Source organism: Pelobates fuscus, chromosome 8, assembly GCF_036172605.1.
Source record: "Pelobates fuscus isolate aPelFus1 chromosome 8, aPelFus1.pri, whole genome shotgun sequence".
Taxonomy (NCBI): Eukaryota; Metazoa; Chordata; class Amphibia; order Anura; family Pelobatidae; genus Pelobates; species Pelobates fuscus.
In genome coordinates this window covers 6,064,523-6,077,055 of record NC_086324.1, presented here as the reverse complement: position 1 = coordinate 6,077,055, position 12,533 = coordinate 6,064,523, and the positions used below count along the sequence as shown (strand labels likewise).

General features: G+C 44.4%; 1 protein-coding gene across 1 annotated transcript in view; it reads right to left on the bottom strand.

Annotated features, from left to right (window-relative positions):
* The window catches only part of MYLK (myosin light chain kinase), a 246,733-nt gene that overhangs the window by 218,747 nt on the left and 15,453 nt on the right, over positions 1 to 12,533 (bottom strand). Inside the window, exons 2-3 of the mRNA XM_063429182.1 lie at positions 11,689 to 11,775; positions 7,336 to 7,491 (exon numbers count right to left, since the gene is read on the bottom strand). Coding sequence (XP_063285252.1) covers positions 7,336 to 7,485 — 150 coding nt within the window. The 5' untranslated portion in view covers positions 7,486 to 7,491; positions 11,689 to 11,775. The remainder of the gene's footprint in view (positions 1 to 7,335; positions 7,492 to 11,688; positions 11,776 to 12,533) is intronic.

Sequence of the window (12,533 nt, the reverse complement as noted above, 5' to 3'; positions counted from 1 at the left end):
CTGAGCAGCACACTCACTGCAGCTCCCCACACCTCCTATAACACACACTACCTGAGCAGCACGTGTCATTGATGTTATGTTTGGTTTCACTGCAGCTCTTTACAATTGGCTGGTAAAACATTGAAATACAAAATTTAAATAATGCTAAATGTTAGATAAGGGTTTATTTTAAACATTTTCATAAGTTCCTCGTATACTTCCGACACAAAAATATTTTAGTGGAACTAAAATAACACAAGTCATCTCCCAGCAGCCAATCTCCAATAAAGCCGACTTCCTCTTCTGTGTTTACTTGAAACAGAAACAAAACCACCCAGTTTAGCCCCAACGTAGGCCTGATCGTCTACAAGACGTTTGATGCATGTGGTTCAAATCGTGTCCCCAGTATTCGGATAGTAGATTAAATAAGCCGAGCATGACAGTGGAAATAACCTGAACATTTATCACCAGTACATGCGACGTGCACAGCCGGGGTGCCGCTGGCCATTACTGGGGACACAGAGCAGCTTGGACACATGGCACAATGACGGCCATTGCGCTGCGATCTAGAGAACTCACCGTCATCCAGAGGATTAATACAGGAGCAATCACACTGGTTACTTTCCTGCTTTTATTTCTTGGAAGGTACCAGCAGATGCAGACAAGAAGAAGTCAAACATTTGGAAATTTCTGTTAAATACTTTGAAAATGACCTCGAACTTTTTGTAAGACCTCTCTAGATTGTAAGCTCCTTAGACCAGACCCTCTTCACCTTTTGTCTGTGTGTATCCCCATTTTATAATTGTAAAGCTTGGCGCAAAATGTTGGCTCTACATTAACGCTAATAAAAATGATAAAAGTTACTAAACTATAAAAGTAAAAAAAATAGTCATTTGGAGAGTAGTCCTTGCATTTTGAGTACTAAACATGCAAAATATCCCTTTCCCATCATCCAGTCTGACAGAAAGGTCTTACGAAAATAATGGAAAAAGCCAAAAACAGAACTGATGTGGGATATCAACAAAGTGCAGACAGGAGATTATTAACCGTACGAGTTATCAGGATGGAGATAGCCTGTTCTATCCCATGGCTGAAACAACTGGACAGATATCGGACAGCAAATATAAAGCAGGCAGTAATGGAATTAATCCAGACACACGGGGTGATTTTTGAAAGAATGAATATTCAGGAATTCAGAGTCGCTGCATGTGCGATAAAAAAAGAAACCAGAGGATGAAGGGGAAGCGGAATCACTGGGTGGTGTTCAGAGCCCCCGCCGCCAGAGTCAGAAAGAGAGTGACACCTAAGAAGGTAAGCAGTGACGCAACACGTTTCTAACAGAACCTTACAAACATTAATCACGTTTACCTGTCCCACTCTTTGCTGCCATACTCTCCCGTGGCCGTGGCACACAAAGTGGACTTCGTGGGGTTTTACCCATCCTTATGATCAGGGAGTCCATGTGTTATATTGCGAGAACCACATCAGGGTCACTGTGCGCCACCATCAACACAAACACCGACACTCACCTAAATGGCTAATCAACGTGCCACTGCCAAGCACAAGATGATGGGAGTTATGGAGGCAGGTTCTGCGGGTTTCTGATGAAGCATCATGGAAGGAGTCGCACGGTTGGGATATAAATTAGGTTACAGAGTTTGGATACAGCACGGGAGCAGTCAGCACTGCGTTACAGGTGACACCCGTGCTCCCACACACACCTGTATCCATTTATTAGGTGATGTATAGTGCTAGCTGTGAGCACATTCTGCACAGCGGCCAAAGCCAAGACAAAGTGCTCAGCTACTCACTTAATATCTGGAAAGTCAGACCTCACAGTCTAGGTATGTTTTCCAGTCTCTGAGCTCCAGAAATCTCACACTAAATACTGAATGCCAAGTCTGCAGGCTGTTCCCTTTAACAACCACGCAAAATACAAAGCTAATCACTTGGCCGGGGACACAGATCCGCTTCCAATGTGAATGTCTTCAAAATCACATCATCAAAACCGGAGAGTTAATATACTTTGTAAAATCATATTTTACTAAAAAAAGAATCAGAACTGCCAAACTAAAATCAATAAAGAGCATGTGAAGAGCACCATTCAATCTCGGAATGGAAGAGGGCAAAGAGCATTCTAATGATGGGGGATGAATGGGTGCAGAGCATTCTAATGATGGGGTGAGAGGGCACAGAGCATTCTAATGATGGGGGATGAATGGGTGCAGAGCATTCTAATGATGGGGGATGAATGGGTGCAGAGTATTCTAATGATGGGGTGAGAGGGCACAGAGCATTCTAATGATGGGAATGAAAGGGCACAGAGCATTCTAATGATGGGGGATGAATGGGTGCAGAGCATTCTAATGATGGGGGATGAATGGGTGCAGAGCATTCTAATGATGGGGGATGAATGGGTGCAGAGCATTCTAATGATGGGGTGAGAGGGCACAGAGCATTCTAATGATGGGAATGAAAGGGCACAGAGCATTCTAATGATGGGGATGAAGGGGTGCAGAGCATTCTAATGATGGGGGATGAATGGGTGCAGAGCATTCTAATAATGGGGGATGAATGGGCACAGAGCATTCTAATGATGGGGTGAGAGGGCACAGAGCATTCTAATGATGGGGTGAGAGGGCACAGAGCATTCTAATGATGGGAATGATAGGGCACAGAGCATTCTAATGATGGGGTGAGAGGGCACAGAGCATTCTAATGATGGGGGATGAATGGGTGCAGAGCATTCTAATGATGGGGTGAGAGGGCACAGAGCATTCTAATGATGGGGTGAGAGGGCACAGAGAATTCTAATGATGGGAATGAAAGGGCACAGAGCATTCTAATGATGGGGGATGAATGGGCACAGAGCATTCTAATGATGGGGGATGAATTGGCGCAGAGCATTCTAATGATGGGGGATGAATGGGTGCAGAGCATTCTAATGATGGGGGATGAATGGGTGCAGAGCATTCTAATGATGGGGGATGAATGGGCGCAGAGCATTCTAATGATGGGGATGAATGGGCACAGAGCATTCTAATGATGGGGATGAATGGGCACAGAGCATTCTAATGATGGGGTGAGAGGGCACAGAGCATTCTAATGATGGGAATGATAGGGCACAGAGCATTCTAATGATGGAATGAGAGGGCGCAGAGCATTCTAATGATGGGGTGAGAGGGCGCAGAGCATTCTAATGATGGGGATGAATGGGTGCAGAGCATTCTAATGATGGGGATGAATGGGTGCAGAGCATTCTAATGATGGGGATGAATGGGTGCAGAGCATTCTAATGATGGGGATGAATGGGTGCAGAGCATTCTAATGATGGGGGATGAATGGGTGCAGAGCATTCTAATGATGGGGGATGAATGGGTGCAGAGCATTCTAATGATGGGGGATGAATTGGTGCAGAGCATTCTAATGATGGGGGATGAATGGGTGCAGAGCATTCTAATGATGGGGGATGAATGGGTGCAGAGCATTCTAATGATGGGGATGAATGAGTGCAGAGCATTCTAATGATGGGGATGAATGGGTGCAGAGCATTCTAATGATGGGGATGAATGGGCACAGAGCATTCTAATGATGGGGTGAGAGGGCACAGAGCATTCTAATGATGGGAATGATATTGCACAGAGAATTCTAATGATGGGGTGAGAGGGCACTGAGCATTCTAATGATGGAGTGAGAGGGCACAGAGCATTCTAATGATGGGGTGAAAGGGCACAGAGCATTAATGATGGAGTGAGAGGGCACAGAGCATTCTAAAGATGGGGGGTGAAAGGGCGCAGAGCATTCTAATGATTGGGTGAGAGGGCGCAGAGCATTCTAATGATGGGGAATGAAAGGGCGCAGAGCATTCTAATGATGAGGTGAGAGGGCGCAGAGCATTCTAATGATGAGGGTGAAAGGGCGCTGAGCATTCTAATGATGGAGTGAGAGGGCGCAGAGCATTCTAATGATGGGGGAGAGGGCACTGAGCATTCTAATGATGGAGTGAGAGGGCACAGAGCATTCTAATGATGGAGTGAGAGGGTACAGAGCAATCTAATGATGGAGTGAGAGGGCACAGAGCATTCTAATGATGAGGGTGAAAGGGCGCTGAGCATTCTAATGATGGAGTGAGAGGGCGCAGAGCATTCTAATGATGGGGTGAAAGGGCGCAGAGCATTCTAATGATGGGGTGAGAGGGCATAAAGCATTCTAAGGGTAATGGGAATGATAGGGCACATGGCATTCTAATGATGGGTGATGAATGGACGCAGGTCATTCTAATGATGGGGTGAGAGGGCGCAGAGCATTCTAATGATGGGGTGAGAGGGCACTGAGCATTCTAATGATGGGGTGAGAGGGCGCAGAGCATTCTAATGATGAGGTGAGAGGGCGCTGAGCATTCTAATGATGAGGTGAGAGGGCACAGAGCATTCTAATGATGGGAATGAAAGGGCGCAGAGCATTCTAATGATGGGGTGAGAGGGCACTGAGCATTCTAATGATGGGGTGAGAGGGCGCAGAGCATTCTAATGATTGGGTGAGAGGGCGCAGAGCATTGTAATGATGAGGTGAGAGAGCGCTGAGCATTCTAATGATGGGCTGAGAGGGCACAGAGCATTCTAAAGGTAATGGGAATGATAGGGCACATGGCATTCTAATGATGGGTGATGAATGGGCGCAGAGCATTTTAATAATGGGGGATGAATGGGCACAGAGCATTCTAATGATGGGGTGAGAGGGCACAGAGCATTCTAATGATGGGGTGAGAGGGCACAGAGCATTCTAATGATGGGAATGATAGGGCACAGAGCATTCTAATGATGGGGTGAGAGGGCACAGAGCATTCTAATGATGGGGTGAGAGGGCACAGAGCATTCTAATGATGGGGATGAATGGGTGCAGAGCATTCTAATGATGGGGTGAGAGGGCACAGAGCATTCTAATGATGGGGTGAGAGGGCACAGAGAATTCTAATGATGGGAATGAAAGGGCACAGAGCATTCTAATGATGGGGGATGAATGGGCACAGAGCATTCTAATGATGGGGGATGAATTGGCGCAGAGCATTCTAATGATGGGGGATGAATGGGTGCAGAGCATTCTAATGATGGGGGATGAATGGGTGCAGAGCATTCTAATGATGGGGGATGAATGGGCGCAGAGCATTCTAATGATGGGGATGAATGGGCACAGAGCATTCTAATGATGGGGATGAATGGGCACAGAGCATTCTAATGATGGGGTGAGAGGGCACAGAGCATTCTAATGATGGGAATGATAGGGCACAGAGCATTCTAATGATGGAATGAGAGGGCGCAGAGCATTCTAATGATGGGGTGAGAGGGCGCAGAGCATTCTAATGATGGGGATGAATGGGTGCAGAGCATTCTAATGATGGGGATGAATGGGTGCAGAGCATTCTAATGATGGGGATGAATGGGTGCAGAGCATTCTAATGATGGGGATGAATGGGTGCAGAGCATTCTAATGATGGGGATGAATGGGTGCAGAGCATTCTAATGATGGGGGATGAATGGGTGCAGAGCATTCTAATGATGGGGGATGAATGGGTGCAGAGCATTCTAATGATGGGGGATGAATGGGTGCAGAGCATTCTAATGATGGGGATGAATGAGTGCAGAGCATTCTAATGATGGGGGATGAATGGGTGCAGAGCATTCTAATGATGGGGATGAATGGGCACAGAGCATTCTAATGATGGGGTGAGAGGGCACAGAGCATTCTAATGATGGGAATGATATTGCACAGAGAATTCTAATGATGGGGTGAGAGGGCACTGAGCATTCTAATGATGGAGTGAGAGGGCACAGAGCATTCTAATGATGGGGTGAAAGGGCACAGAGCATTAATGATGGAGTGAGAGGGCACAGAGCATTCTAAAGATGGGGGGTGAAAGGGCGCAGAGCATTCTAATGATTGGGTGAGAGGGCGCAGAGCATTCTAATGATGGGGAATGAAAGGGCGCAGAGCATTCTAATGATGAGGTGAGAGGGCGCAGAGCATTCTAATGATGAGGGTGAAAGGGCGCTGAGCATTCTAATGATGGAGTGAGAGGGCGCAGAGCATTCTAATGATGGGGGAGAGGGCACTGAGCATTCTAATGATGGAGTGAGAGGGCACAGAGCATTCTAATGATGGAGTGAGAGGGTACAGAGCAATCTAATGATGGAGTGAGAGGGCACAGAGCATTCTAATGATGAGGGTGAAAGGGCGCTGAGCATTCTAATGAAGGAGTGAGAGGGCGCAGAGCATTCTAATGATGGGGTGAAAGGGCGCAGAGCATTCTAATGATGGGGTGAGAGGGCATAAAGCATTCTAAGGGTAATGGGAATGATAGGGCACATGGCATTCTAATGATGGGTGATGAATGGACGCAGGTCATTCTAATGATGGGGTGAGAGGGCGCAGAGCATTCTAATGATGGGGTGAGAGGGCACTGAGCATTCTAATGATGGGGTGAGAGGGCGCAGAGCATTCTAATGATGAGGTGAGAGGGCGCTGAGCATTCTAATGATGAGGTGAGAGGGCACAGAGCATTCTAATGATGGGAATGAAAGGGCGCAGAGCATTCTAATGATGGGGCGAGAGGGCACTGAGCATTCTAATGATGGGGTGAGAGGGCGCAGAGCATTCTAATGATTGGGTGAGAGGGCGCAGAGCATTGTAATGATGAGGTGAGAGAGCGCTGAGCATTCTAATGATGGGCTGAGAGGGCACAGAGCATTCTAAAGGTAATGGGAATGATAGGGCACATGGCATTCTAATGATGGGTGATGAATGGGCGCAGAGCATTCTAATGATGGGGTGAGAGGGCGCTGAGCATTCTAATGATGGGGTGAGAGGGCACAGAGCATTCTAATGATGGGAATGAAAGGGCGCAGAGCATTCTAATGATGGGGTGAGAGGGCACTGAGCATTCTAATGATGGGGTGAGAGGGCACAGAGCATTCTAATGATTGGGTGAGAGGGCGCAGAGCATTGTAATGATGAGGTGTGAGAGCGCTGAGCATTCTAATGATGGGGTGAGAGGGCACAGAGCATTCTAATGATGGGGATGAAAGGGCGCAGAGCAATCTAATGATGGGGGAGAGGGCACTGAGCATTCTAATGATGGGGGATGAAAGGGCGCAGAGCATTCTAATGATGGGTGAGAGGGCACAGAGCATTCAAATGATGGGGGAATGAAAGGGCAGAGAGCATTCTAATGGGACCTACAGACTGTATGAAACAATACTGCCCCCCCACCATGTACCTACATAATGGATTAAACAATACTGCCCCCCACCCCCGCGAGGTACCTACAGAGACTGTATGAAACAATACTGCCACCGTTACCTTTCCATCTATTCTGGCTGTGCTGCCCACACAGACCCGGCTGTTCCTGGGTGTCAAGGCGAAGGCTGGTGCTGCTGCTGGTAAGGAGCACTCCCTGCTGACACAGCTCCTGGGAATACCTGGGCTGGTGACGAGCCGTACATCCCCCATGTCTTCCTGTCAGCAAACAGAGAAATACAAGGATTAGTGCTAAGAGCATTGACCGAATACTCACGTCAACCTGTACTGACCCTGCACAAATCCCATCAGCCCTGTGCGTCCGGAGACACAGAATGTTAGGATGGGCAGCGAGGGATGGCTCGGACTATTTAACTCCTGCTGTGCCGTGGGATTTCATTTAGTAACCAGTGTTTAGAGGATTAGAAGTCTTTATATCGGATCAATTAACTATAATTGATATCAAAAGACACGTTTTATAAAAAAGCTCGCCTTTGTGTCGGTTTTTGTTCCATATATTTGACTTTTTCAGACATTAAGGGGTTGATTTTCTAAAATATAACCGGTGGTGAATTGTAAAACCCGAGCTGTAACTACGGCAACCTACTCTAGTTAGGATCTCATGTCACTGTTTAGATAATAAAAACCTTATTCGCTGGTTATTTCTATAAATGCCAAAATATTGAAAAAAAAAGTCAATAAAAAGTGTCGAATACAATTTAACAAAATGTCACATTAAATAATCTCATTTCTTTCTGTGTAAAAAAATGAAAAATACAAATGGAATGTTATCCCCTGGTGGTCTTTATATTTCGAGATACTGAAAAAAAAGTTAAAAACAAACCAAAAATATTGTCCAGATCTTTCTCAGATAAATGAACCCATAAAGTACCCGTGAGATGTTTCTTCCAATAATTTAGGTTTGAAATTTGAGACCAAGTGTTAAAAGTAACTAAATAAACAAATAAAAATAATAGGTTTAGGTTCAAATAAATGTTTCCAGTAGAAATGAATGATCATCGCTTCCAGGAATCTTCCAGCCAGCAGGAATTCGGCAGACGCTGTCCAGGAATCTCAGTAGTGACCTGCTTTTTGGCAAACATGGAATCTAGATCTGGAGAAAGGGTTAACCGTCTCACTGTCACACCGTTAGCGAGCCTGACCTGCCCGCAGCAATGAAGGACTCTGGGAAACCTGCTCAGTATCTCTATGCTTTCAATTTTATTTTACCACAGATTACCATCAATTATTTCACATTTTCCTCTAAAATGAAACAAATACGGCCTCTGGCTTTAGACATGGGCCAATAAGCAGTTCTGGCTGATAAATCCTTACACCGTCACTTTAAGTGGACGAGACGATCCAGAGAAGAGATTTTGGACTAACATCTGCCTGGAGCAAGGAGGGGCTCCAGGTCCAATCTTTTCAACAGATGCACCGAGTGGTAGGAACACATCATTAAACGGGTAGAGACGATTCAGCAGCCCCATGAATCGCTCAGCGCAGCCAGCCCTGCAGTCTTGGTAACGCTAAAAATATTTTTCAAAACTCAAATCCCCCCAAAAAACAATAATTTTAACACAAAAAAAAAAAAAATGAGTTCAACTCATTGTGAAATGTAATCTCCCGTAGCAGGTACAGTACGTATATTGCTGGAACGGGGCTAATTCATATTACTGGATTCAATCCACAGCTATGCACCGCACATACAGCACGCAGGCTGGATTGCTGTGCGAGGGTAGAGACGCAGGCTGCATGTTTGTGGTGTGACTTGTGTGCAACTATAAACTGTGTATCGTCAAATCACAATGTAGCTTTTTTAAGGTTTGAAACCTGGTGTTTATTATTCTCTTTTTCACTTTATTAACATAAGGATAAGAGGTTTTATATTATTAATTTACACAGCTCCAACATAATCCGTGGCAGTGTACCACACAGTATAATAAAATCCATGAGATTTAAACACACGCTCACATGATAGGAGGATAGGAAGCTGTCACCTTGTCATAATTACTACAAATCCCTGCATGTCGGAAGAAGAACACTCTGAATTATAAGAAAACGCACCTGCCAGTATTACAGGCTACCACGTGGTCTAACTAACGGTTATTATATAACAGCCTGCCACGTAATCTAACGGTTATTATATAACAGCCTGCCACGTGGTCTAACGGTTATTATATAACAGCCTGCCACGTGGTCTAACGGTTATTATATAACAGCCTGCCACGTCATCTAACGGTTATTATATAACAGCCTGCCACGTAATCTAACGGTTATTATATAACAGCCTGCCACATAATCTAACGGTTATTATATAACAGCCTGCCACGTAATCTAACGGTTATTATATAACAGCCTGCCACATAATCTAACGGTTATTCTATAACAGCCTGCCACGTAATCTAATGGTTATCACGTGGGTGTAATGGTTATTATATAACGGCTTACCACGTGGCGTAATGGTTATTATCTAACGGCTTACCACTTGGATTCAATGGCTATTACATAATGGCTAACCACGTGGGTCTAATGGTTATATAACGGCTGACCACGTGGTGTAATGGTTATTATATAACGGCTTACCACGTGGTGTAATGGTAATTATATAACGCTTACCACGTGTTGTAATGGTTATTATATAACGGCTTACCACGTGGGTTCTATGGCTATTATATAACGGCTAACCACGTGGGTTCAATGGCTATTACATAACGGCTAACCACGTGGGTTCAATGGTTATAATATAATGGCTTACCACGTGGTGTAATGGTAATTATATAACGCTCACCACGTGTTGTAATGGTTATTATATAACGGCTTACCACGTGGGTCTAATGGTTATATAACGGCTGACCATGTTGTGTAATGGTAATTATATAACGGCTTATCACGTGGGTTCTATGGTTATTATATAACGACTTACCACGTGGTCTAATGGTCCATCACCTATAGCCAAAGAAGACAATTTGTTTAACCCCTTAAGGACCAAACTTCTGGAATAAAAGGGAATCATGACATGTCACACATGTCATGTGTCCTTAAGGCGTTAATGTCAGTGTACGATCTGCTAGCCCACTCTCTGATATTATGGTGGATAAAATGCACGTCACTCCGATACAGAATGTCTACATCACTGTGTTAATTTGTGGGATATGTCCACACCTTATAAATGGAGACAATTTTGTTTTATGAAAATCATAGATTTCTTCCTCTGTCTGTCTACAAGATTCCACTCGCACAGAATCTATGCAACCCCCAAAAACCCATATTGAGGGGCATATTACACAATATGTGCCCATGGCTGAGAATAGTTCTTTATTGCAGCGATAACCTGACTGTTCATATAAAAACCCAACACATCTTTGACCACAAGTTGGGCCCACGACCCGATAGATAAACAGAATAATCTTTCCTGACAAAGAGTAGAAGAAACGGTAACTAGAGAACATTATCAACACACAGAGCAACCGTTTATTAGAGCCTCAGACCTGCTTCGTATACACCTGGAGAAATGGAGAGAATTACTCAAAGAATTCTGGGAAATTCTGCCTGAAATATCAAAACTATAAAGAAATAGCATTCTACCAAAAAAGGCGCCAAACTTGGGGCAAAAACCTAAGGCAACATCCAGCCCATAGAGATAAATGTAAACATTAGGGACATCTCCAAATATTAAGAAAAAATTAAATTAGGGAAATGCACAATTTTGCAATCTCTCGTGGATTATTTTATTTAAACGATACAAAATAGATTGTAACTGTCTGTATTAACCTGTAGACCGCTCGTATAATCATTTAATAAAATGTATCCATAAGATAAGTCATTTAGTGAAACTTACTTTATATCTGGTTAAGGAGTTCACGACACGTTTCACCGTAATAGAATTCACAATTAAAAAGCGTTACCAATTCCTCGCCATTGTTATCTGCAGGATTGTAAATTATTTTGAGCCAAGACAGTGGTTTTATGTCCCAGTGTTTGTAACTTCATGGATGCGGGCTCCCTCTCACCTTCCGCATAGAACGCTGGCGTCAGACAAACAATGGCAGCACAATGCATAATTTGTGCCGCCCAAGTCTTCCTTCAACCCGGCCTTCAAGATGTACCTCGACCTGCAGCCAGGGGGACCGACATCACCGGTAGATCGGGCTGCCGGTAGAACATGGTCTTGGTGTGGGATTACAAGGAAGGGTTTTGTTTTCTTATAAAAGGGAGAGGCTATGCCTGCAAGGGCTTCAGTATTTTAATAAAACAGTGTTTATGGTTGGAGTAACCCTTTAATGTTCTCAGCGCTGCATACACTGACACAGAAAACAATAGACACAGCACAAAAGCAATAACAATATCTCCATCACACACAGCTCAAGCAGAACAACCACAGTTAAACTGTTGCCAAAACCTCAGGAATCTCACCTTTCAGTGTTCTGTAGCGACAGGTGTTAGTAACGGAGGCAGGTTGTGTGGACGGCAGCCACTCGCGTGCGTTACCAGGTATTCAAACTGCAAACAGAGAATGAACACAGTAATTCATTGAGGGCTAAATATTCGCTATCACAATGTGCAATCCATATAGCCATAATCTGATCCAACCGTTTCCATAGAAAGTTTAGCATTCTTAATGTTCCTTTAAGGTCAATGCAGCCAGCCTGAATTCAGAACAGGATTCCCCAAATCACACTTACCATCAGAAATACAATACCGAGGGACAGTGTCACTATATGGGGGGCTGGGGGCATCACGACCACCCCAGCACCATAATAACTGGATATTACATTTATATTGTATCACATATTACATTTATTGCTGTGGAGCTCTGTGGTAGGCTCACGCACTGAACATTACTGAGAGTTTTATAGCTGTGGAGCTCTGTGATAGGCTGACACTGCACATTACAATGAGTTTTATTACTGCTGAGCTCTGTGATAAGCTTATACACTACACATGGAGTTTTATTGCTGTGGAGCTCTGTGATATATAACGGCTTATCACGTGGGTGGGTGTAATGGTTACTATATAACGGCTTACCACGTGGGTTCAATGGCTATTACATAACGGCTAACCACGTGGGTTCAATGGTTATTACATAACGGCTTACCACGTGGTGTAATGGTAATTATATAACGCTTACCACGTGTTGTAATGGTTATTATATAACGGCTTACCACGTGGGTTCTATGGCTATTATATAACGGCTAACCATTACATAATGGGAGTTTTATTGCTGGGGAGCTCTGTGATATATAACGGCTTATCACGTG